General features: G+C 42.0%; 1 protein-coding gene across 2 annotated transcripts in view; it reads left to right on the forward strand.

Annotated features, from left to right (window-relative positions):
- Positions 1–3,298: 3,298 nt before the first annotated feature.
- The window catches only part of RBM45 (RNA binding motif protein 45), a 28,343-nt gene continuing 5,764 nt past the window's right edge, over positions 3,299–25,877 (forward strand). Inside the window, exons 1-9 of one of the 2 annotated variants that reach the window (XM_077448093.1) lie at positions 3,299–3,677; positions 6,165–6,287; positions 9,434–9,560; positions 10,542–10,664; positions 14,960–15,139; positions 16,580–16,709; positions 17,337–17,433; positions 23,327–23,493; positions 24,837–25,044. In XM_077448093.1, the coding sequence (XP_077304219.1) occupies positions 3,399–3,677; positions 6,165–6,287; positions 9,434–9,560; positions 10,542–10,664; positions 14,960–15,139; positions 16,580–16,709; positions 17,337–17,433; positions 23,327–23,493; positions 24,837–25,029 (1,419 nt within the window). In that variant the 5' untranslated portion in view covers positions 3,299–3,398 and the 3' untranslated portion in view covers positions 25,030–25,044. The remainder of the gene's footprint in view (positions 3,678–6,164; positions 6,288–9,433; positions 9,561–10,541; positions 10,665–14,959; positions 15,140–16,579; positions 16,710–17,336; positions 17,434–23,326; positions 23,494–24,836; positions 25,045–25,877) is intronic. The other variant, XM_077448092.1, reaches the window with a different exon arrangement.

The raw sequence follows: 25,877 nt of genomic DNA on the forward strand, positions 1-25,877 counted from the left end.
CAAATGTTTATCAACATTGTCAGCGTTGGACAATAACTATAAACAAAGTATCATTTACACCAGGGGTGTCCAAACTTTTTTCAAAGAGGGCCAGATTCGATGAAGTGAACATGTGTGAGGGCCGACCATTTTGCCTGACATTCTTTGAACCATTAAAATTCGGTCATTCGAGCACTCATACCTGGCCCAACAAAAATTCTCGTGCCTTTGTCGCGCTCGTTTGCCCGACACACAGACGAATGCTCTGTTCTTTGGGGGTACCGTTAAGTCTTAATGGTACCCCACACATTGGAAACATGGGGTGCTTTTGGTGCAGCGCAATTAAAAAAAAAAAAAAGCTCTGGGACTTCTTTCCCTGCATTTTTGTGGGTATGGAAGCCCATTGAAATGCATGGGCTGCCCTACACACAGCATGCAGCCATGCAGATGTGAACCAAGGGCTTATTGGAGGGGCAGTAAAACTACATGGTTAAGCTGTTTTTACCACCCCCAACTTCTCCCCCTTTAGCTGCAGAGGGAGCAGCTGGGGGTGTACACATGCTGTGGCTGCAGCTGGAGGTATGCTCAGGGTGAATGGGCCTGCACTGCAACTACCCCGCAACTGTGTAGACTGCACAGTTGCGGTATAGTGATGCTACATTTACGGGCTTAAAACAGGTGGTGAGGAGGCAACATAATGCCTCTTTACCACCTTTCAAATGCCTCTGAAAAGCGATCTGTATATGGATTGCTTTTCAGAGGAGCAGCAATCCTGGCTGCTATCACACACACAAGCACCACAAAAGCAGTTCTGATGGTACAAGAATGGGGGGGGGGGGGGGGGGGTCTGGATTAAAAGTAACACACATGCATACACATACACACATACAGACACATGCATACACATACAGACACATGCATATACTTACATACATACAGACACATGCACACACATACATACATACAGACATACACGCACATACACGCACATACAGACATACATACACACACACACACACACACACACACACATACATGCACACAGATACATACAGACACACATGCTGCACACACATACAAACACACATACATGCACACACATACAGACAGACATACACGCACATACATACAGACACACATGCACATACGCATACATACAGACATACATGGACACACACACACATGCAATCATACATGCACAGACACACACACACATGCACATACAGACACACATACACACACACACACACACATACATACATACATACAGACAGACATGCACACACACACACATATAGACACACATGCACACACATACATACAGACATGCACACACATGCACAGACACACATACATACAGACACACATACATACAGACACACATGCACACACACACATACACACATACATACATACATACATACAGACACACATGCACACACATGCATACAGACAGACATGCACACACATACATACATACAGACATGCACACACATACATACATACAGACATGCACACACACACACAGACAGACATGCACACACACACACATACAGACACACATGCACATACATACAGACACACATGTACACACATACATACATACAGACACACATGCACACACACACACACACACACACATACACATAAATAAAGCCTTTTTAAAACGAATCTAGCTTGTAGTACAGTACCTTTCCATTCCATTTCCTCATTCAGCCGGGTACTGCACTGTAGGGGGAAGCAGAGAGCACAGCACACTCCTCTGCACTTTACTTTCACTTTTGAAGCCGACGGAGCTTCACACAGTGCCGGGGATCGGCTCATTTGACAGCCCTGATCCCGCAGCACACCAGGCGGGCCGTTCAAAACCGGACTGCGGGCCGCGATTGGCCCGCGGGCCGGACTTTGGACATGCCTGATTTACACACAACCGGACTTTCCGGCAGACTAGGTCCGACGGTCATCCCGGCGGACTTTCAGCGGAGTTCCGACGGACTTTCCAAACGAACGGACTTGGGCACACATGAAAGCACTAAGTCCTTTGTAAGTCCGTTCGTTTTGAACGTGATGGCGTAAACAGGACTAAACAAGGAAATTCAATAGCCAGTAGCCAATAGCTTCCCTTGCATCATCTTTGGTCCGTCGGACCAGCACACAGACGAATGGTTTTCTGGATTTTAGTCCGTCGGAATTGAGTCCTTCGGATAGGTTTGAAACATGTTCTATATCTAGGTCCGTCGGATTTATTTTTTTCGAAAAACGATCGGCCTAGCCCACACATGATCGGATTGTCCAACAGGTTATAATCCCTTCGGACCTAGTCTGCCGGAAAGTCCAGTCGTGTGTACGTGGTATTTGTTCTTCTAGATCAAAGGGATGAACTTCTGTCTGTAGATTAGGTCAGTTTAACCACTTAAAGTGGAGTTCCGTCTGTTTTTCAGTTTGATAAAAGTCAGCTGCTACAAAAAGTGTAGCTGCTGACTTTTAATAAACAGACATTTATCTGTCCCACAGTCCAGCGATGCGGCTGCCTGAAGCCTCGATCCTCTTCCCCTCCTCTCCGCAGGGCTGTCATTGCAAGTGTGGGCACTCAGCTGTGACAGCTTGCAGCTTCACAGACAGGTGTAAACTGCACATGCACGAGTTGCACTGCGCTGTCCTGAGTGGCCAGGCAATCTTCTGGGACTTGTGATGTGTCCCAGAAGATTGCAGGGAGGGAGAGGCCACGTAGGGAGAGAGGAGGAGTCGCCTAGGCGGCCAAGCGACAGAAGGAGGAAGTGGGACAGGAAGTACCTGTAAAACCCCCCCCCCCGCAAATAAAAATACATGCCAAATGTAAGGGGGTGAGGAGGAGTGCTTAAAGTGGAAGTTCCATTTTTGGGTGGAACTCTGCTTTAAAAACAAAGGGGTTTATCTACTAAAGGCAAATCCAATTTGCACTGCAAGTGCACTTGAAAGTGCAGTTGGCTGTAGATATGAGGGAGACATGCAAGGAAAATAAAAAAACAGCATGTTTGCTTGTACATGATTGGATGATAAAATCAGCAGAGCTTCCACTCATTTTATATCTTCAGATCTACAGTGACTGCACTTCCGATTGCACTTGTAGTGCAAATTGGATTTGCCTTTAGTAAATCAAAACCTGTGCCTTTTTCTGACACTTGTTGCTTAAAAGTTAAAATCAGTATTTTCTGCAATAATAAGTAAACCGCATCAGGCCTTTACATCTACTGCATTATTATCCTCCAGCCGGCAGAGGTCGCTGCGCAAAGAATGAGTATCGCCAACAAGCTGGCCACACACAGACGCTATACTCTCACATCACCGGAAAGGGCGGAGCTTTGCTGCTTGGAGGCCTGTATCGGTGTGGTTTGTTTATCTTCCAGTCAGCTGTAATCCGTTCGTTTTAAATCGCCACTATGGAGGACAGCAGCGGCTTCCGCCCCTCAGTCGGCAACCTGGACGACCCTCCTAACAGCCGGGTGTTTCTGGTGGTGAGCCGGTCGGTATCGGAGGACATCATCCGGGAGAAGTTCTCCGCGTTCGGCGAAATCCAGGACGTGTGGGTGGTGAGGGACAAACAGACCAAGGAGTCTAAAGGCATCGCCTACGTCAAGTACGCCAAGTCCTCCCATGCCTGCCGGGCGATGGAAGAGATGCACGGCCGTCACCTGGGAGAGAGCAGCAAGCCCATCAAGGTGAGGGCCGCGTGACGTCATCGCCGGCCTGTCCACGTGGCTGCGAGTGATCTCCGGACAATGGCGGATCCTTGCCAGGCCTGATCAGTGCGGCCGGGTTCTACATCCCCCATCCTATCATCCTGTGCGCCATCCTTTGGCAGATATATATATATATATATATCTGCCAATGTGCGCGCGCTTAGTAAATCTATCTTGCCTTCCCTGGCTTCCATATTTACTCATACCTGAGAATGATGTAATCTGTCCTGGATGCTCATGCACAGGATTTGCAGTGCTTCTGATCTGTGAATGAAATGAACTACAATCCCCATCTTCTACTGTGCCAAACAGCTTGTAGATCTCAATGGGCTGGCATTGTGTTGATCAGCTCATTCAGAATCCCATTAAAGAGGAATTTCACTGGGAAAAAGGTATTAAAAGCCAGCAGCTATAAATATTACAGCTGCTGACTTTTAATAAATGGGCACTTACCTGTCCCAGGGTCCAGCGATGTCGGCAGTTGAGGCTGATCAATCGTCTCGTGCTACTGCCGCCGACATTCTGGGTGAGGGAATCAAACAGGCCTGCCACTGCTTTTAAAATGCAACATCTAACCAGTCAGACGGAGTTCTAAGTACTGTATTTCGTTATATAAACTCGATTTACTGTTAAATGTAAAATGCAAAACTCCAGTGAGTGTAACAAGATGTCCGCTTTCCCCCTTCTCACTGTATCCTTACTGTGGAGGAATGCAGGTTTAAAAAGATGACGACGGAATCTCACTTCCGTTTACACATTCCGACGAGCCACCTAATCTGACGAAACACCAGTTATCTCCTCTCGCTGACAGTGTGAGAGCCAATTGGCAGCATCTCAAAGCAGAGACCTGTGCAGCCCCAACAGTGCCTATCAGTGTGGCATCAGTGAAGGAGAAAAATTACTGATTTACTACATTTTTCTGCTAAACTAAGAAAACCGTCTTCCTCCTTTTTTTTTTTTTTTTTTTTTTTTTAAACATTTTTGGTCTTTTCTCTTTTTTGGCAAAATGATACCTTTCATATGGGTACAGTGTGGCATAACTGCACAATTGTCATTCAAAGTTTTGACTGCTCTGAAAATTGGCCTCGGCAGGAAGGAGGGAAAAGTGCCCAGTATTGAAATGGTTAAACCTGAGAGCCCATACAGGGGCTCAGGCCGCCAGCTGGAGGGAGAGCATACAGAAGCCTGGCACTGCACTACTCATTTGTGGTTCTAATGCTTTCCAGGTTTCTGTAGGAAAAAAATAGCATTTTTTTTTCTAAGGCCCCTTTGCCACTGCTGTGATTTAGTGACCGTGGTTTCAAGGAATGCCTGTGTAAACTTGCTCTATGGACATCAACTCGCATCAAATTTGGAGCAAAGTAGTACACAGATATGAATGGTACTCATAGGAAATCGTGGGGTACTACTTGTGTGACTTGTGCAAATTGTCCTGTGACTTGGGACTGCAAAGTGTGAAAGGGGCTTAAAAGGTCAACTTATCCTTTAGTGATGTCCCACTGGGTGCATATGTATTGCACCATGAATCTAATGCCCTAGCTGGGAAATAATTTTATTTCCATGTTTCTATAGCGACGGCAACGTAAACGCTGTCAATATTGCACATGCGCTCTCATTGTCCTAGTGAGAAACATTTGATTTCTACATGGTAAGTGTGACATATGCTTTACTGGGTTGGCATCACTTGCCTTGCCAGTACTATTTTAACAACATATCAACTGAATAATTCCAGTGTGCATGCTTGTGTTTGGAGGTGCATCCAGCGCTCAAGCAGGGAATCATTTGTTTTAGCCACTTGCCTACTGGGCACTTTTATCCTCTTGCTGCCCAGGCCAATTTTCAACTTTTGGCGCTATTCCACTTTGAATGACAAGTGCGCGGTCATGCAACACTGTAACCAAATTACATTTTTATCATTTTTTCCACACCAATAGAGCTTTGATTTGGTGGTATTTAATCACCACTGGTGTTTTTTGTTTTTTTTGCCAAACAAAAAAAACTAAAAAAACACTTTTTTCATAGTTATACAATTTTGAAAATGGGTAATTTTTTTCTCCTTCGCTGATGGGTGACACTGAAGATGCGGCACTGTTGGGACCGATGTCCCTTTTTAACAGAAGCCTGTTATCAGTTTTCTTTTCTCCTCATGCTGTCAGTGTGAGGGGGGGGGGTGCCCATAAACGGCTTCTATTTACATCCTATGCTGTGGCCAGAGTTGTTTGCCTTTCCTATATATTGAACATTTTAAACCTAAGTCATGTAAATTGTAAGCAGATTCAGTGTGCATGTAACTGCATTCTACCTGTGCTGGAATCCTATTGTCTGTGGGAATAACCTGTGTTTTTGGCTCCAGTTTAGTAATTTCTGTGGACAAACAGACATTTTCTTACTGTTCCATTAAAAGGTTTCAGTTTTGTAGTATGCCTTGGCTTGACATAGGTATTAACAACATCCTTTTTAATGTAGGTGTTTATTGCGCAATCCCGGGGGTCTTCGAATCACAGAGATGTGGAAGATGAAGAATTAACTAGGATATTTGTCATGATTCCTAAGACCTTCACTGAAGATGATGTCAAGAATACATTCAAGGTACACACTTATGTCTAATTAAAGTGATTGTAAAGGCTTGTCTTTTAAAAAAACAAACATGTTATACTTGCCTCCTTTGCAGTTGATTTTGCACAGAGCAACCTTTTTATTGTCCTCTTCTCCCTTTTTGCTGCTCCAAGTCCCTCCCTCCTTTTTAGTGCCCCTCAGCCAGCAGCTTGCTACAGGGGGCACCGTGTACTCATTCAGACGCAGAGCCTCCTATCCTCCCTAAGTGGCTCACTGACTTTGACAGCTGTGGGAGCCAATGGTGCAGCTGCTCTGTGTCAGCCAATCAATGTCCTGGATGGCTGAGGTGATGATGGACATCGCTGGAGAGAGAAGGGGCTCAGGTAGGTAATTAGGGAAGTGCTGCTACACACAGAAGGTTTTTTTTTTTTCTCTTAATGCATTAAGAGGGAAAAAAAAAACTTTTGCCTTTTTATAACTCCTTTAATAAGATAAAGCATTACATCTAGGATATTTATATATTACTCTGATAATTTCAGTAATACATCTTCTGCTGTTCATAATGTATGGGGACTGTCGCGCATTTACCTGATTATACTGAGGGCCTGTGCCGATATGCTTTTGTTAAACAGGTTTTGCCCTCCCATATAAGACAATGCAAAATTAGATTGAAACAGGTCAACTGCAGGTCAAAGGCAACTGTCCATAAATTCTGAATGATCTCAAACTGATGCTATTGACACAGGCCCTGTAGCCTATTACACACGGCCTAAATATTGGATGGCACTGGTCGGTTCAAATGAACAGGCCAACATTAGGCCCGAATGCAGTACAAATCGCATGCAGTGTCTAACATTGCAATAGTGTAAACCCAGCCTAAAATCACTAGAAGATATTTAAAGAGGGATTCCACCAAAAAAAAAAAAAATATTAAAAGCCAGCAGCTATAAATACTACAGCTGCTGACTTTTAAGAAATGGACACTCACCTGTTCCGGGTTCCAGCGATGCGAGGCCGATCGTTCTCTCGGCTGCTGCAGTCACCATTCTAGGTGAGGGAATCAGGAAGTGAAGTGAATCGGCTTCACTTCCCGGTTCCCTACTGTGCATGTGCGGGTGGCGCAGCGCAATAGGAATTCTCCGCGCTGTCTCTGAGACCTGTGTGTGTCCCAGCAGACAGCGCGGCAGGACAGGAAATGACAGACTCCCACGGGAGTCTATGCCCGGAAGTGGGTGTAAATACCTGTCTTTGACAGGTATCTCCACCCCCCTCCCCCCTGTAAGGTGCCAATTGTGACACCGGAGGGGGGGAGAGTTTCGATCAGCGGAGGTTCCACTTTAGGGTGGAACCCCCCTTTAAATATGAATGGCAGCATCAAGTAGGGAATAAAAAAAAAGTTACACAATATAAATTCAGGAGGTAGATTCGCTCACTGCTTATGCAAGTCGCATTAAATCTGCATGCAAAGTAATTTCACAGAACATTAAACTGAGTTATCACTTAATGTGTAGCTAAAAATGCCTTCCTACTCACATTCTTTGGCCTGTACATTGAGCTGTGCATGTGTAGCACAGATTCTGTGCACAGATAACCAAACTCCTGTGCCAGCGCAGGAGCGATGTCATCCTGCATCCAAAGAAGATGGCTGCAGTCTGGCATCTGGAAGAAACCAGGTAGCATATGCCAGGGTAGGTATTGCAGGATTTACTTCTGCTTTAAAATGCATTCTAATATGTAATATAAAATTCCCGTAGCCCTTTCAATACATAGAACTGCAGGTCAATATTAAACTACTTTTAGATTTATAATTAACCACTTGGTTCCCACACTACGTCTATTGACGTCATGGGGTTCCGGTGGTTATATCTAAATGATGCTTGAGGCCACAGACATCATTCAGATATTGCCGTTTTCAGCCGGCGATTCCCTACACCAGTGATGGCGAACCTTGGCACCCCAGATGTTTTCGAACTACATTTCCCATGATTCTCCAGCACTCTGCAGTGTAGTGGAGCATCATGGGAAATGTAGTCCCAAAACATCTGGGGTGCCAAGGTTCGCCATCACTGCCCTACACCATAAGAACGATCATAGCGGCTGTTCCGCCGCTTGATCGTTCTTACGGGCAGCGGGAGGGGACGCTCCCGCCACCCTCCGGTGCTTCTACCGACTCACCGTTTCCATTGGTGAGTCGGTCACAGGATCCGCCGGCCCCAGCAAGTAATCATAGAGATTTCCGGCGGACTAGATTGTCCCCGGAGTCTCTATGATCGTTTGGAGGCCGGGCGCGATGTTATGATACCGCCTCGGTATTCAAATTAACGGCGCCGATCTGGCTAGGAAGCCAGGATCGTTTTTTTTTTTTTTTTTTTTTTTATTCTTCCCAGCCTAGAGGTGAGAGATGGGGTCTTATTGACCCCATATTTCACTGTTAATAGGTCCGATCGTGCCATATTCCTATTACAAGGGATGTTTACATTCCTTGTAATAGGAATAAGTTATCAAATTTTTTTTTTAAGTGTAAAACTAAAAAAATAAAAATTTAACAATAAAAAAAATAAAAATTTAAAGCGCCCCTGTCCCCATGTGCTCGCACACAGAAGCGAACGCATACGTAAGTCCCGCCCACATATGAAAACGGTGTTCAAACCACACATGTGAGGTATCACTGCGAACGTTCGAGCGAGAGCAATAATTCTAGCTCTAGATCTCCTCTGTAACCCAAAATATGTAACTAGTAAAAAAAATTAAAGCGTCGCCTATGGGGATTTTTAAATACCAAAGTTTGGCGCCATTCCACGAGCGCGTGCAATTTTGAAGCGTGACATGTTGGGTATCTATTTACTCGGCGTATCCTCCTCTTTCACATTATGCAAAAAAATTGGGCTAACTTTACTGTTTTTTTTTTTTTTTTTTTTTTTAAATTAAAGCATGAAAAAAACGCGTTAGAAAATTGCTGCGCAAATACCGTGCGAGATAAAAAGTTGCAATGACCGCCACTGTATTGTATAGGGGGTTCTATGTAATTTTCTAGCACAAAAAAATTAGGAATTTTACATATTGGAGAGAAATGTCAGAATTGGCCTGGGTGCGAAGTGGTTAAACATTTATTTTAACTTGACAAAGCAGTGACTTTTTATTTCATACATTTTTTTTTTTTTTTTTTTTTTTTTAACCAGGAATATGGTCATATTGAGTATTGCTCAATTATCAAAAATAAAAGCACAGGTGAAAGTAAAGGACTGGGATATGTGCGCTTCCTGAAACCTTCCCAGGCTGCCTTGGCTATAGAAAACTGTGACCGAAGTAAGTGTTTGTGTGTCTGTCTGCCTTCACACAGCAGTCTAGTTGGACTTACCTTTCTATCTGAGCGGGTTTTTTGGTCACGTTGTTTTGTTCCCTTATTTTGCTTTTCTGTTGTAAGTAATTAGTTTCTAGCTTTTAGTAGTCCTTGTAAACAGAAAATTGCATATAAAACAGGTAATCATCTCTATGAGCTATAGATAAATGAAAGGACACTGAAATCTAAGCACAGAAGAGGAAACATTCAGTCATTTTTGCTGTAAGGCCCAGCCACTAGAAATTTTATGCAGGAGTTTTGATATTCAAGAGGAACTGCAGTCTGCTCACATGATTTAATAGATGGAAAGTTGAAAAAAAAAAGACCGAAGGTCTGCTTTAAGCAAAAAAGGACAGAAATAACTTTGTTTTTAGAGGAAACATCTAGTGAATTTTGGTTTATTGTAGGGTTTACTTCAAAGAAATGGCATTTTTATTTTTCTATTATCTGCATGAATAGATTTTTCAGAAAAACTATACATTTTATAATTTCAATTTAAAATACATTTTATTGAGCTCCAAATAAATTACTTTTCCTTTTTTGCTGAGATGTCATCTGTCTGTTGCACGGAAGAAAAATATGCTCTTGTCTGCTCCTCACCGGTGATCAACTTGCAGCATTGTAGCGTTGCAGAAAATCAGAAGGTGAAAGTTAGTTATTTTGAAGAGAAAAGCAGATAATGTATTTTCTGGTCAGCAGGCGGAACAATTTAAAAATATTTCAATGGTTGTCACGTATTCCCCTTTTATGGAAACTCTTGTTTTATATTTGGACATTTAAAATGTTTTTTTTTTTTTTTTTTGCCTGTACACATTTATGCTGTAGAATGTTACCAAATATCTGGATTGCATTTTTCTGTATACATTATCTGTATCTTGGGTGTTATTTGGAAGTCATTCCACATACTTCTGCTCATAAAGCTTCTGTTGTATTTTATTGCTTTGCAGATTATAAGGCTATTCTGGCAGAACCCAAAAACAAAGTTGGAACATCTGATACCACAGATTACCACAGTGTTTCCCGACACCCAGAACCACTGCTTGAATCAGCTGCACCCTTATATCCTTATGGTAAGTTTTTCTTATGTTTCTGCACTTTTTTTGACTAGAAGATGTATTAATGTAGGAGGTAGGAGGGATAGATGGAGAAATCTATAGAGATCAGCCTTTCTTAGCCTGTTTGAGAAACCTTTTAATGTCTTCTTAGTTCTGGGAAATGCCAGATAAAGTTAATTCTTTGGGGGCCATATGCAGGAATGCTCCTTATATTGGTCATTGGGGGAAATGCTTCTTACATTGGAGTCGGTTGGGGGCTAAGGCTAAATCCACCCTTAACGATGGCAAAAAATCCATTGTCATGCTCTGACTCTGCTATGTTGTATTTGACCTTTGCAGGCACTGTCAAATTGGGGGGGGGGAGGCTTGCGGAACACTGGTTGGGAATAGCTGGTGTATACAGTTGTGATCCTAACTTTACATACCCTAGCAGAATTTATGGTTTCTTGGCCATTTTTCAGAGAATGTGTGATAACATAAACATTTTTTTTAATCTTGCACCATAGGACACAGAGCCATAGTAATTACTATGTGGGGTATAGGCCACCTTCAGGTGATGGACACTGGCATGCCCTAAGACAGGAAGTCCACTCCCCATATAACCCCTCCAACTACTGGGAGTACCTCATTTTTATTTTTTTCGCCAGTGTCTAAGGTGTTGGTCTCGAGTAAAGATGTGCTATGCTGAGCTCCACTGGTACAATCCTTGCTGGGGCCAGCTATGGAGCCGGATCCATTTGTCTTTTTAGGCTGATTTGAATGGTACCCAAGCCTCATGCTGGAAGAAACAAGGTTTAGCTTGTAATTATTTTTATTTTTTTAGGACACTTTTTTTTTGCTGACTGCAGCTGTCGAACAGACACATAAGCTAAAAAGAGGCATGTAAGTGGTGACACAGGCTTTCCTTTGGCACATTTACTGAAAGCATCAGGCTGAGTGTTGGCAGCGGCAGTTTGCTGGACTATTTGCTCAAGCAGTGGATGCAATTTCTTCTGATGGTCCCTCTGCATTTGTGCATCAGGCTATGGTCAGAAGGTGGGGGGGGGGGGGGAAACACCCCAAAAAGGGGCTTAAAAGGGACTTCTGCAAGCTCTTAACACTCTACTTTGGCATCCTTCCCTGAGAGTTCTGGGGTGGCCGGTTAGAGTAAGTGATCAGGGCTATCAAATATTGCAATTGTTTTCAACACTACAGTCCCTGTCTATATTATTGAAGAGGGTTTTCCTCAAGCCATGATGGGATTGGCTAGCAGCTTTAATCCCATCCCAGAATGGGATAAAATGCGATTTCCCTCAGGGGACCGTGAGAAGGCTGATGACTCTTCTGAGGGGTCAAATGCGGGGATATCGGCTTCACAAAAGGAAAGATTCAATTCTTGCTGAATTTGTCCGCTCCCACTTTTTTTTATTTTTTATTTTTTTTTTTTGCTACTTTTCATTGAGTCGATTGATATGACCACTTTCTTGTTTGGGTCCACTAAAGCCTCTTCCAGCTGCGCATGCCTTTCTATCCATTCATTGCTGAAAAGGCTTATATATTCTGAGTGGGATCACCCAGATAAACTTTATTTTTATTTTTTTTCCCCCTCTATAAAGTTTTAAACTTTTTTTTTTTTTTTCCTATGGAGGAAAAATTCACTAAATGTGGGGATACCAGCAATTGTTGCTGCTATATCCTCTGAATGAAAGTTTGACTTGTCCGATGCTCAAATGCTTAGGGATAGAACGGATAAAAAGTTGGCAATTCCCCTTAAGAAAAAGAGAACTTTTTTTCTTTCTCTGATGTCTTAACCTGTGCTAACAGCAATTGGTGTATGTCAATCCTTGAGAGACCAGTCTGAACAGTTGTTCAAGGTTATTCCTGATCAGCAGGCCAGGATTTGGCTACGTTACCAGCGGTATTATGTTTGGCAATAGATGCCATGAGAGGTTCTATTTTTCAAGCCTCTTGCGCTTGGTTGGTGCGTGCATAGTATCTTATGGTTGAAAAATTGGTCAACCGAAGTATCATGCAAAGCTCCTGGCTAGTTTTCCTTTTCACAGTGAATGGCTGTTTAGGGACGATTTGGATAAATACATCCAAAATAATTTTTAGTGCAAAAAGTATCCTTTTGCTAGTTGGAAGAGGAGTAAACTCATTTCATTTAAACAAGTTCCTTCTCCAGTGCCGGGAGCATCTGCTTCCAGGCAGTCACAACGACCTCCGCTGACAAGTTCAAGAAGGAAACTGAAGCCTCCTTATGCAGGGGTCTAGAAAGCATTTGTCTCCTAGCGTGAACCTGGGGGTTGGCACCCCAGGAAGTATGTCGTCATATGTAGAATCCTTGACTTTCTGTAGATGAGGTTAGAAATTAAGCTGGCCTCGCGTACTATCAAAGGCCAGGTTTCGTATTTAAACAAGTGCTTGCTTGGCATTCTTTGGTTCGTAGCTTATTCAGGGGGTAACGTTGCTTAATCCTCTGGTTAAGTCACCCCTGAACCCTTGGGATTTGGATTTAGTTCCGTCATCGGCATTGCTGAAACAGCCTTTTTGAGCCGATACAGCATATTCCCTTGGTCTTTTTGACAAGGAATCTAATTTTCTGGTAGCCATATCTTCTTCTGCAAGAAGGGTATCAGTTGGCTGCTCTTTCTTGTAAGACCCATATTTGATCCTTCACAAGGATAAGGTACTATTGCGTCCTCATCCTAACTTTCTACAGAAGGTAGTGTCTAGTTTAATCCAAACTAGGAAATTGTTCTACCTTTAATTTTTTCCAGAACCCTGTTCTATGGAAGGAAAATTACTACATTCTCTTGATGTGGTGAGAGCACTCAAGGTCTACTTGAAGGCGATTGCTCAGATTCGAAAAATGTATGTTTTCTTGTGTTGCCTGAATGTCCTAGAAAAAGGACAGGCAGCATCGAAATCTATTTCTAAATTGATTCAGCAAGTAGCTGTTCAGGCTTATGGTTTAATGAGAAGGATTCCACCCTCTGAAATCAAAAGCGCACTTCACTAGGACTGTTAGTGCTTCGCGGCAGTGCATCACCAAGCTTCCTTGGTTCAAATCTGCAAGGCCTCAATTTGGCCTTCAGTCCATACATTTACCAGATTTTATCAGGTGAATGTAAAAAGGCATGAGGATATCGCCTTTGGGTGTAGTGTGCTTTAGGCAGCAGGATAACCCCTCTAATTTCATGTTGCCCTAATTCTGTTGTCTCCCTCCCCTCAGTTGGCATTGCTCTTGGACATCACACATAGTAATTACTATGGCTCTGTCTCCCATGATGTAAGATGAAGAAAAAAGGATTTTTATAACAGCTTACCTGTAAAATCCTTTTTTTTTTTTAAGTACATCATGGGACACGGAGGTCCCTCCCCTCTTTCTCGTATACACATACACTTCTCCTAGGGGGTTATCTGATTAGAGGAGGAGCCATGAGGGACTCCAGAAGAGGATGATCGGAGCTGCACTACAAAATGCCCTGCACAGTGGAGGTAAGTATGACATGTTTATGTCACAGGTTCATGAATTGACCCTTTTTAAGTATACACGTTGGTACAAAATCTCATAAATATCAGAATTTGCATTCAAGCCCTGTAGCAACCTTGGTGCCCCCCCCTCAACGTAATTTGGTTCTAGGTAGTGCTCAGTGTTGCAAAGGGTAGTAATGAGGTGACCATGTCAGTGCTGCAATCTTCCTCATTGTACTGTGAGCACAGTACTCCACGATGATGCCCCCCAACCCCCACACCCCTGAGGGAGCATGCAATATTTTCTAAAGCACTGGGTTAAATTGCTCTGGGCTTGCTTCATTTAACTCAGAATAGGACCAATGTTGGAACATAAAGGGGCAAGTCTACATTTGACAGGGCTTGAGAAGAGTTGAGTTGATTTTTACATTTGGTTTAGACACAGATTTTAAAAAGTCATAAAACAAATTTGAGTTTTATATACCAGCAATGTGTGCATGCGTCGTGAAATGTCAGTGGCTCAAGTATACATTTGTACATCATAGGACAAAGGAAAATTGGGAAGGCTGTCTGGGTCATTGAGGTACTGTATTCAGTGACTAGATATTAGTTTTCTTGGATAAAACTAAAACACAATTGGGGGAATTCATAAAGGGTGTGTTGGTGCAGTTTAGATTTTAAAATATATTGTGGAGAAAGGACAGTTGCAATTTCTCTTTGAACACTAAGAATGCTTTCTTTTTGCTTTTTCATACACACAAGCCTATTGAGCAAATTTTAGTACATGCAATTATGAAGTTTTAGCAAAATTTAACTGACCTAATCGCTATTTATTTGTATTTATTTTTTTAAAGATCAGTACGATTATACAGCTTATGATAAAGGTGGAGATTCTAGGAACCAGGAAGCTGTGTCTAAGCGTCTCACCGTTGTATCCCGGGTGCCACTTCTTCAGGAGCAGCTATACAGCTTGTTTGACCTTGTTCCAGGGCTGGAGTTCTGTGAAGTGCAGAGGGATCTTTACAGTACTTACTGTAAGACTTTTTCTTCCTTCTTCTTTCTTCCTTCTTCTTTCTTCCTTCTTTCTTGACATGGAAATTCTAGCATTGAGGGTGAATGGTGCTGTGTCTTTTATTTATTTTGTGTCACAGCAAGGCTGCACTCTGGAACCTGTCCCTGCACTATGGGGGAATGAGTCTGCAGGGATGGTGGTTTACACATGCATGATGTCATGTGAAGAATGCGATGCTTCATATGTGCCCAGATATGTAACTTCTCTATCACAGACTTTGTGAAGCAGTGTGAATATGATTAAAAATGATGGCCCTTCATGTTTACTCTCAACAGATGCTCTTTCTAATTTGAGGGCTGCATCCTAAGATTTAGCTTTTTTATAGATTAACACGTAAATAATTTTTAAATGGTTTGTGGTAGGCAGAGACACTATTTAAAATCACACAATAGTCAATGGCCCAACACCGAACTTGTTGGGTAGTATTGTTTCCCTAGTAGGGCAGAATGCATCGTAGGAGACACACCTAACATGTATGCACTTTGTTCTTTCTGTGGGAGACAGGTGGTTGACTTTTCCACAAATAAAATATAAGTAAATATACACACGAAAAAAATAACAATCGCGCTATATAAATTCATGTGTGTGTGCGCACTAAGACGCACTAAAAAATGTGTGTAATGTGCAAAAAAGATATACGACAAATCCACTGAATAAATGCATAAGTCTAAGTACTGAGTGCTGTAATACCCTAAAAAGAGCATAGGAAGTGCAGTATGCAAGAAAAATGAATAACAGATCCACCAAATTAATAATAAAGTCCATAATATTCCTCCACCAGGAGATATTCCCTCGATAGTAGGGACCACCTATCGCTAGGATGGTCAAGCAAGCAGATTAACCTCTGCAGGGTAATGGGGCAGAGCCCATAAAGGCAGGTAAATCCTTCACTATAGCATCCACTCACAGCGGTATCGCAATCATCCAAAAGTTTTATAGGACGAAAGCTCCAATAGTGTAATGCCATTTTAAAAAGTGTTTTATTGAAGGAAAAAGAAAGCCAAATGGCTACTTGCAAGGTTAAAAAAAATTTGCGCAACTATAAAATCCTTTTGCCGACAAACACCCATCCTTCCGGTATCACATTGGGCGCGATGGCATCAACATATTGTGTAAGTAATATGTTGACTAGGAGAAATGTAAAACTTTTAAAGGCCTGGTTTACTTTTTTGTGAAAAAAAAATTGCAATTTTTTTGCAGGGGGAAAAATTTGCCTTTCTTTTTTTTTTATCAGTAGCCTGTCTGAGCATTAAACACAGGATTAGTAGATTGCGGGTGACTGTCGGGCTCTGGCAATCGCTTTCTCCAACTGACTAGACTGGGTTTCTGTGAATGGGTTAAATGGCTGTACAGGATTGTTGTGATTTTACTAATTCCCCCCCTTCGATTTCCTTTTTGGCAGCCCATGCTGTGGTTCAATACCAAAATATTTCATCTGCTATTTATGCCAAATACAAGCTACATGGATTTGAGTACCCACCTGGAAATCGTCTTGGTGTCACATACTTAAATGATGGTGGCGACGGCACTGAGTGAGTATACTATTGTAAGCAGGCCTTTGCCTGGTCTCAATCTTGGAACCCCAATAATTTTAATATGAAGGCAGGTTATCTGATTTGGGAAGACTTGCCCTTTTTGTAGGGTCTCCTCTTCACTCTTAACACCGCTTCATCATTTTTATGCAGTTATGTTTTAGTTCTTGTGCTTGTTTGGGGTTTTTTTTTTTTTTTTTTTCATACGATTTTGTTTTGTAGATTTAAATTAATTGCATGCTTATAGACTTCATAATGCTTCAGTCAAAAAAACAAAACAAAAAAAAACACAAGATTAGTTTTGATGCAGTACTGTAGAGTATAATTAGGGTTTGTTATAGAATCACATTTTTTTTTTTTTTTTTTTTTTACTCGGTTAACTGTTTTTTTATTATGGTTACCAATTAATGCTACTTTGAACAGTCAGATAAAGTTCAAGTGCATACTAAGGAAGTATTTTATGATATGAAAGTTTGGGCAGGGCCCTCTGATTTCTCCTGTATTGACATTGTATTGTAACTGGACTGTCTGCACTCATATTGTAAAGTGCTGCATAAACTGTTAATCCTGAATAATGACATTCAGGACAATGTTTTAACTTATTCACATGTTTTCTTCTCTCTGTAGTCTGCTTAGAAAAATGGCCTCTCAGATGGTGGCTGCCCAGGTAAATTCGATAGTATGGGGATCCCAAGTTCCACAGCAGTTTCCAGCAGCGGCCCCTGTAAGTAATCTTCATTCTCCTGTGTACCATTATGTGATACTGTGCTACCTAGTTATAATAAAGCTGAACGTCTCTAAGCAGTAAACCAACTTTAAAATGTTTCCTTTCCATTGCCCTTGATGCATTTTATAATGATGGTCGCTTGACTGCAGAGTTCTGACTTTTTCCTTTCTTTGCTGCTGATGGGTGCAAATGTTCTTCCCCTTACTGACAATGATTAGAGCTATGGACACTGGTGGGGCCATCTGTGCTCTTTGATTCAGCCTCCTCGTTGGGCCTGCACTTGTACTCGGAAACATAAAAAAAAAATGTGCATGGCAATGGGGGGACAACACTTTTTTAAGTTGGTTTATTCTTTATTCTACACAGGAGGCTTTTACAGGTAAATACATTTTTTTTTTTTTTTTTTTTAAATGCACACTCCATTTTAGAGAAGATTGGTTTTGAAATTAATGGTCTGAAGAAGGTTATCTACAGGAAATGAGTGGACGGGAGGCAACACAACATATTTGCATAAATGCTCTTTATTGATAAGATTAGGCCTAGTTCACACAGGCTTACTTAAACATATGCTTGTGTGAGGGCTGTGTTTGCCTGCACAGGTGTTCCATTTATGTCAGTTGAGGCACAGTGGCTGCACGGAAACAACAACACGCTGCTCCCAATTTGACATCTCTGTGGGTCCCTGAACTAGCACTGTATGTGTTTTTGGGAACCCCCACTCTCATGCCTGTCAAATTTTGGGAGTTGCATCAGTGACCATGCAGCTTCTGCGTCCCAGTTGGCATAAATGGGATTGGCTATGCAAAGATTTAACAGTGCTAATGGATTATTGGCATAAATGTAAACCAAGTGCAGTAATAAAATACAATAAAGTGCTTCCAATGGAAATTCAAGTATCCAGGATGAAAGGAGTCTCAAAAAACACACCCAAAGAAAACACTCCCCTCCTGTGACTCCCACTTACCAGAGCTTGGACCCTCAGCTTTGCAGTCCAGGGGTCAAAAAATGCTTAGTGGGGTTGTGGTATGTGGATCCAAGATCAGAGAGGCTTCCGAGAACTATTTACACGTGGACCATAGAGGATGATGGGTATTTGGAATAAGAGAGAAGGTACATATTAAAGTACTGCCGGCACTCAATGCGCATTAACTAACAAAAATGCCACTCACGAGAAAAAAAAGTGCATCAGTGCGTTCCGGGTTTGCATCTGCACGGATACCGGAAGTTGCGTCACTGGTATGTAAACAGGAAATGCTTCTTGAATGGGATTACCCCACAGAACATCTGTGCCATCCCTATGCAGGCAAACGCAGTCCTTGCACAGGCTTATGCTGAGGTATGCCTGTGTGATCGAGGTCTAATGCCGCGTACATACTATCGGAATTCCGGCCAGAAAAAGACCGATGAGAGCTTTTCATCGGAAAATGCGACAGTGTGTATGCTCCATCGGAGTTTAGCTGTCCGAATTTCCGCCAGCCAAAAATTGATAGCATGTTCTCAATTTTACAGACGGAAACACTTTCGATCGTAAATTCCGATGATGTGTATGCAATTCCGACACGCCAAAAATCAAGCATGCTCAGATTCAACTACAAGACAGAAGCTATTGGCTACTGGCTATTGGCTATTGAACTTACTTTTTCTAGTCCTGTTGTACATGCTGTACGTCGCCACGTTCTAAACGATCGGAATTTGGTGTGACCGTGTGTAGGCAAGACAGCTTGAGTGAAATTATGTCGGAATTCTGTCAGGAAAACCATCAGAGCTTTTTCCGACAAGAATTCCGATCGTGTGTACGCAGCATTACAGTAAGCTGATGGCTACAAAAAAGACTGTATTAAGTCTGCAAGTAACACAGGGTAACTTTTTTTTCTACTCTTCTTTTTATATTCCTAGTAAGTGGGCACAATTTTGATTTATTTTATCAGTGTCCCCATTTAGTTTTATGGCATAGATCTTTATTTCCCCCGGCGCTGAGGGTCAAATTTTATATCTTGCTGGTTTAGGCATTTCATTTATTTTAATGTTCCTAGGCTTCTCTAGCTCATTGTAAGGTTGTCATGGCAACAGCACTTCATGACTCATCAAGACTGTTCCATGTTGTGTCCAGCTCAAGGTTTATGTTGCTGTTCTATTTAATGCCACGTCTTGCTGGCATTTGCTCTTTATTTTTTGCTAGCTGACTGTAAAAGGCATTCAAGGCTGTAAATAAACCTCCTACACAAGGAGAGCGGAGATGAGCAAATTGATCCACGAATCAAGTCCTTTCTTGATGCAAACACATTCATTTTGGTCTGAAACTAAACCAAAAGTTTATGGCTTCCTTCAAATTCATTGCCTTGAAAGAAGTAGTAGTGCGCTTTTAATTCAGTTTGTATCCAAAAATGTAGTGTCCAAAAATTCCTTATTGAGGTGAGCTGTGCTAGCATCTTGAGTGGGAGGTAGCTTGGCACGGATTCACCTTTATCATAGGTTGGACTTGATCTTTTTTTTTTTTTTTTTTTTTTTTTTTTTTTTTTTTCTTTTTTTTTTTTTCTTCCAACCTCATCTACTACGTAATGCATGCAATGTCAAGCTTCTGTAACCACTCAGAACAGCTGTCTGCCCATGGCTCCCATATGAGGAGACATTTATTGAAGTGCAGGAACAATCAAAGAACTGAGGTTGCTCACCAGCACTTGTGCAGTTAATTGAGAACTAGAAGCTGTCTGTTGCAGTGGAAGATGGGACTTGTGGTTCGTTCATTCGCAGAACTGTGAAGGAATGAGACAGCTGTGTGGGCACAGCCTTGCACAGCCACACTGTTTTTAAAATGACCGCAGATGCAGAGAGAAAATCCCCTGCCCGCTGTCATGGAGAGAGATGAGGGGGAAGAGTTTCTGTGCTACAAAGTAACATGTTACACCCGTAAACTTATCCTTAAATGGCAACCTAAACTGAGAGAAATGGAGGCTACTAAACACTTCTTCAGAAATGGCTGTTTGCATTCTTCTTGTATACTTTTCTTTCTGTATCCCTGACCTGGAACAAGTATACCAATCAGGAGGTCAAAGTTTATTCTGACTTCCCTGCATATGTGTTCCATGTCAGTAACTTGAAAAGCAGAAAGAAGTTGAGAATAAAAAACACCCATATCCACATTATGAGTTTCTATTATTGAAAACGAGAACTAAAAGCTTCAATACACTTAATTTAAAATGTCTCGCCTCCCTATTGCTCAATATACATTTTTAATATAAATGACAGGAGAACGAGAAACAGAGATGCGGTACCTGATCTCCATCTTGTCCCCTTGCATAATGGCAATATGCCTTGCCTACATGGGCAGATCGCCGTTCTGCCTCTCCCGGGGATGATTGTGGGTGGCTGGCGGACCCGTCGATTGACATCCCCCACTAGCCAATCACCGTGTGATGGCGCCATCTAGTGTCAATTGAACGAAACAACGTGTATGTCGTTTCACGCATTAGCCACATTAAATACACGGTGGCTGGTCAGCAAGTAGTTAATATCGGGGCCCCTTAGGCCTCTTTCACATGACCGTTCCGTTCAGGTCCGCCTGTTGGCTTTTTTTAGGCGGACCTGAACAGATGCTCCATAGGACCTCTATGGAGCTTTGGATGTCAGCGGTGACATGTCCGCTGACATCCGACCCGCTCCGTCGTTGGAACGGCTGATGAATGAATTCTGCGGTCCGTCGTCGGCTGATTTCACTTGGGAGATCAGCCGACAGGTCCGTCTCTGCACTGTGTGCAGAGATGGACCTGTCATCATCCTGCTCAGCGGATGTCCATGGGGGGGGGAGAATCATTGTGGATTTTTTTTTTCTTTTTTCGTAGCAAACAATTATATAAAAATATAATTTGCAATTGTACAATTCTTTGCACAATTATACCTTATACAAGCATAATTTATTACAGAAGTATGCTTGTATAATCCAAAGCACTTGTATATCCAAGTGCATTTCCCCGTACGAAATAATGGAAAGTCAGATGATTTGTTCCACAACCACTGCTGGTGCATGCAGTACTGTATGTGGCCAGAGGTGTGGGGGGTGCTGATGACGCTCGGACACTTGGGAAGTGTTAACGCTCTGACACACGTTACGCCTGCCCAACCCAGCTGGGAGTGTCTAAATTCTCCAGGAAGCGCTGGGAGCCACCAGCACCCCCGGGCCTCTGGCCACATACGGTAATATATACACCAGCGGCTTGAGTCCTGCTCGTCTTACAAGACAGCTCTTGCAAATCAAGTCAGGACTTTTTTTTTTTTTTTTTTAAATATAGCTAGTCTTGCGAAACGTTTTGTATACTGGATTACTTGCAAGCCGATGTATCCCTGTACCAGAAGCAAAATTTTGGACAAATCCTGGAACATCATTCACACTTCATAGTAACACATTTTTAAACGGTCAAATTTTGGTAAAAAATTTTTTTTTAATCACTTCAGCTGAAGGATGCGTTTAAAACTTTTTTTTTTTTTTTTTACAGGTTGCAGCCTTTGTGAATAGTCTAATAATGACATATCCTGATCAGTCCCTGCACACTGCTGGGCAACGCTACACATGTGACATAATTTATGCCTGACATTTGGACACTCAAGCACAGCGTTGTTGAATGGCAGGGGGAACGTCGCATGTTTTCACATAACTAGAAGAATTTTCAAAGTGGCTCCATTTGGGATAAAGTGACAGTCACTGAAAACCACCATAGAAAGAGTAGTTATTTAACTACTTGCTGCCGGAAAACAGCCAGGCACCACGATGTACCCATATGTTGGTGTATTTCCTTGTTTATAGGCGCACATGTGCAAACCCCCTGCTGACCTGTGCTGTCATTTAAAGCGGCACAAGTATTTCAGCAGGTTACAGCCAATCCCAGTACAGATCTGTATTTGTAAACACTGGCTGTAGCTGGATTTCTCCCTGCTATTCAGAACTGAACGCAAGGAGAGAAACCCAGCCAGATCTGTGTGTAAAAGCAGTACGCATACACCTGTTAGACACAGTTAACCCCTTGATTGCCTCTAGATGTTACCCCCTTCCTAGCCAGTGCCATTAGTACAGTGTTGGTGTACAATATTCTCACTGATCACTGTGTTGGGAGTCACTAGCGCCATCTGTCAGTTTTTTTGTCAGCACCAGATTGCCCGTTACAATATTAGTCGCTGATTACTGCCATTACTAGTATAGTGTCTGTTCGGATCAGTATCTTTATCACAATCGGAACTATGCCGGTGTCCCCGAAAATGCAGTGTTAGCAGGATCCGCACCCGATCACTGACAGCACTTGGGATATGTAGCGGAATACATTTTGGCCTAAAGTTATGAAGAGATATTTATTGGATATGTTTTATAAAAAAGTAGAAAATGTAGTGTTTTTTATATTATAAGTCCAGTAGTGATCAAATACCATCAAAAGAAAGCTTTGTGTGCAAAAATTATATAAATGTAATTTTGGATACAGTGTTACATGACCGAGCAATTGCCAGTTAAATTAACATTGCTGAATGGCAACAAATGACCTGGTTATGAAGGGGGTGAAACCTTCCACAGGTGAAGTGGTTAAGTGATAGATTTAGGTCTCAGGTTAATCCCATTAGCAGGATGGGGGGGGGGGGGGGGGGGCAGATTGAGGTGTTGGGTTTTAACATTTTATCAAAGTTAGGGTTACACTTTTTTCATACATTTTCAAGCTACCGAGTGTCTTCTCTTGACGTAAAGGGGTAAGGTCTTTGAAATGCGTCTTGGCTTTTTTTTTTTTTTCCCTTGGTTTGCAGGGATTGTTGTGTGGGGGTTTTTTTTTTTTGTCTTTTTTTTTTTTTTTAGCTGCCTGCATAGTTTTAGAAGTATTCATCTGGGTTTTCAAACTGAATCTGTTTTTGTCTGCAGGCCTATGATCGAGCATTTGCCTCCCCCGTTGCCTCTCAGATTCAGACAGACGCTACCCTTCCAGCATACAAAAAGAAAGCTCCCAGTGATGCACACTCCAAGGAAAGACTGTTTGTTGTCTTCAATCCTCACCCACTGCCACAAGACGTTGCGGAAGATGTTTTCTGGTAAGGATTTTTAACTAGCAGCTATATCCTGAAGGTCTTCCCACCTGCCTCTCTCTAAAGCTATAAGTCCTGTTTTAGTTTGCCAAGAGTGCCTCTATGCAAACCACAAAATGCACAGATCACATAGTATGTACAGTACGAACTAATATACCTGCTAAATGATTTCACAAACTGTCAACATATACCTGTAATCCACCCACATTTTCTGTCCTTTATAGTATTAATAGGGTGACATTTTCACTACTGGCAGTTCCACACATTGCCACAAAACCACTTTCTGCTGACTGTGCATTAGTCAAATGCTTGCCTCACTGCCCTTTTTTGCTCCTGTATGCACTTTGTCAGTTATCTGCAGGAGTAGGAATTTTAAACCTGATTAAAACTTTTAAAAAGACAATGTCTCCACCTGTTACAGCCAATTCCATTGCTGCATAAAGTTAAAATTGTATTAGGAGTACTTACAGAAGCCCTGCCTGCTGCAGTAATTTAATCTTGTTAGTATTTATTAGGATATACGGTGTCAGGCTCCATTTTACATCTGGGCATTTTAAATTGCGGGCAGAATTGCCACCTGGGAATACAGCCTCAGTTCTACTGCAGATTTGATGCTAATGGAAGTGTCAAACTCTCAGGCTGCCAACAGTGCCCTCCTTTTAAACCTTATGACCTTGTAGTGTTTCATTGGCATGTAAACAATTGCAGCTGGCTTACTACGCATTGGCCTTCAGTACTCTGATGTAGAGGGTAAGGGAGGCTGCTGCGTATGGCCCAGAAGGCTCTCTATCTGGCAATTCTGTGTATTGTTTGACTGACTCGTGGATCCCCTCGAGCATGTGATGATAGGTGAAGAGCACCGTGTGCCTAAACACAGTAGACATTCTGAAGTACTATTAAAACACTTATACCATGCTAGGCCACAGACTGCAGCGCTCATGGCCAACAGATCTAATACTACCAAAGTCCTGAAGAATGATCCCTAAAATGCGTTTGCTATGTTTTTATGGCATACATAAAAGTGAACATGGTTCTCCAACCGGCTGGAGTCTTCAAGTCTTTCTTTTCAGGCACGGCACTCTTCACCTTCCTCCACAAACTGAAATGGATTGGGTTTCTGTTTGTACTACAAATACAAATTCCCTGCCTGTGGTGGGGTTTTTTTTTTCATAGCAGAATGCATGGCAACCATCTATAACCAATAAGGTTTCAGGCTTTTAAATTTTAGTCGCTGAAAAGTGTTTTCCTCGGTTGCTGCTTTTTCAAATACTGTCAGTATTTATTGCGTAAAACTGAGTCTGAAAAAATACAGTATTATATGGGTAATTATCTCTTGTAAATCTCTGCAGTCGGTTCGGCAATTTCATTGAAGTTTATATTGTGCCGGGGAAGAACATTGGTTATGTCAAATATTCTGAAGTATCAAGTGCAAATGATGCGATTGCCACGTTACATGGAAAGATGGTGAATGGTGTAAAGCTGAAAGTAATGCAAGCCGAGTCTCCAAGAGATGAATCCAATAAGAGACAAAGAACATACTAAATTTACTTGTCTCAGGTAAGTGTTTCATTAGGTTACGTGCTTGTATTGTACGTGCAGTCTTCCCATCTAGAGCTTCCTAGCAGGTCTCCGTCTAATAAAATCCTTCTTCTAAAATGTTTCTTCACTCCAAATACAATTTTATATTTCTTCTGGCAAAGTTGTGTTTTGCAATTGGTTGGCTCAGCTATATAAGTAAAGGAAGTCTACCAGTCACATGACAGTATTGAGGCTTTTTTCATAGGGGGGGTCACATGACAGTAATGAGGATTTGTCATAAGGCTCACATCAAACTGAAGATGTACACAATCAAACTTTTAAAAGTAAATTTTCCTAAAAGCAGGCAGTACAAGATTTCTGATCAGAAAAGTGCTGTCCCTCTTTATTTTAGTTTTGGAATGTAAATCGGAGAAGTCCCTTTTCTGTCCAGTAAAGGTAAAATGAAGCAGCATGTGCTCTTCAGAATTTTTTTATTTTTTGAAAGGGGTAATGTAGTAAAGGTTCACTTAGAGGGTCTGTTTTGCAGTAAGACAGGATGCACGTGGGGTGACGCTTTTTTTTTTTTTATTTTTTTTTATTATTATTTTTTTTTTTTTTTGTCTGCAATTTAATCTCTAGCACATGGGGAACAATGAAGTGTAGCATGTGGTTGTAATTAATTGCTAATGGTAGCACAGTGTTCCAAATTTGTGTGATCAATTGCTACTAAATGTGTAGTGATTTATTAATTGCTAGGAGATGACCCTTAAATAAGATTGTCTGTCTGTGCACCCAGCTTAAAAAGGAAAATCTTCAGATTACCATGTACTTTTTGTACCCTGCACGTGTCAACAGACATGCAAAAACCTACC

Source organism: Lithobates pipiens, unplaced genomic scaffold, assembly GCF_037356315.1.
Source record: "Lithobates pipiens isolate NorthernLeopardFrog02 unplaced genomic scaffold, aLitPip1_a1.2 Scaffold_22, whole genome shotgun sequence".
NCBI lineage: Eukaryota > Metazoa > Chordata > Amphibia > Anura > Ranidae > Lithobates > Lithobates pipiens.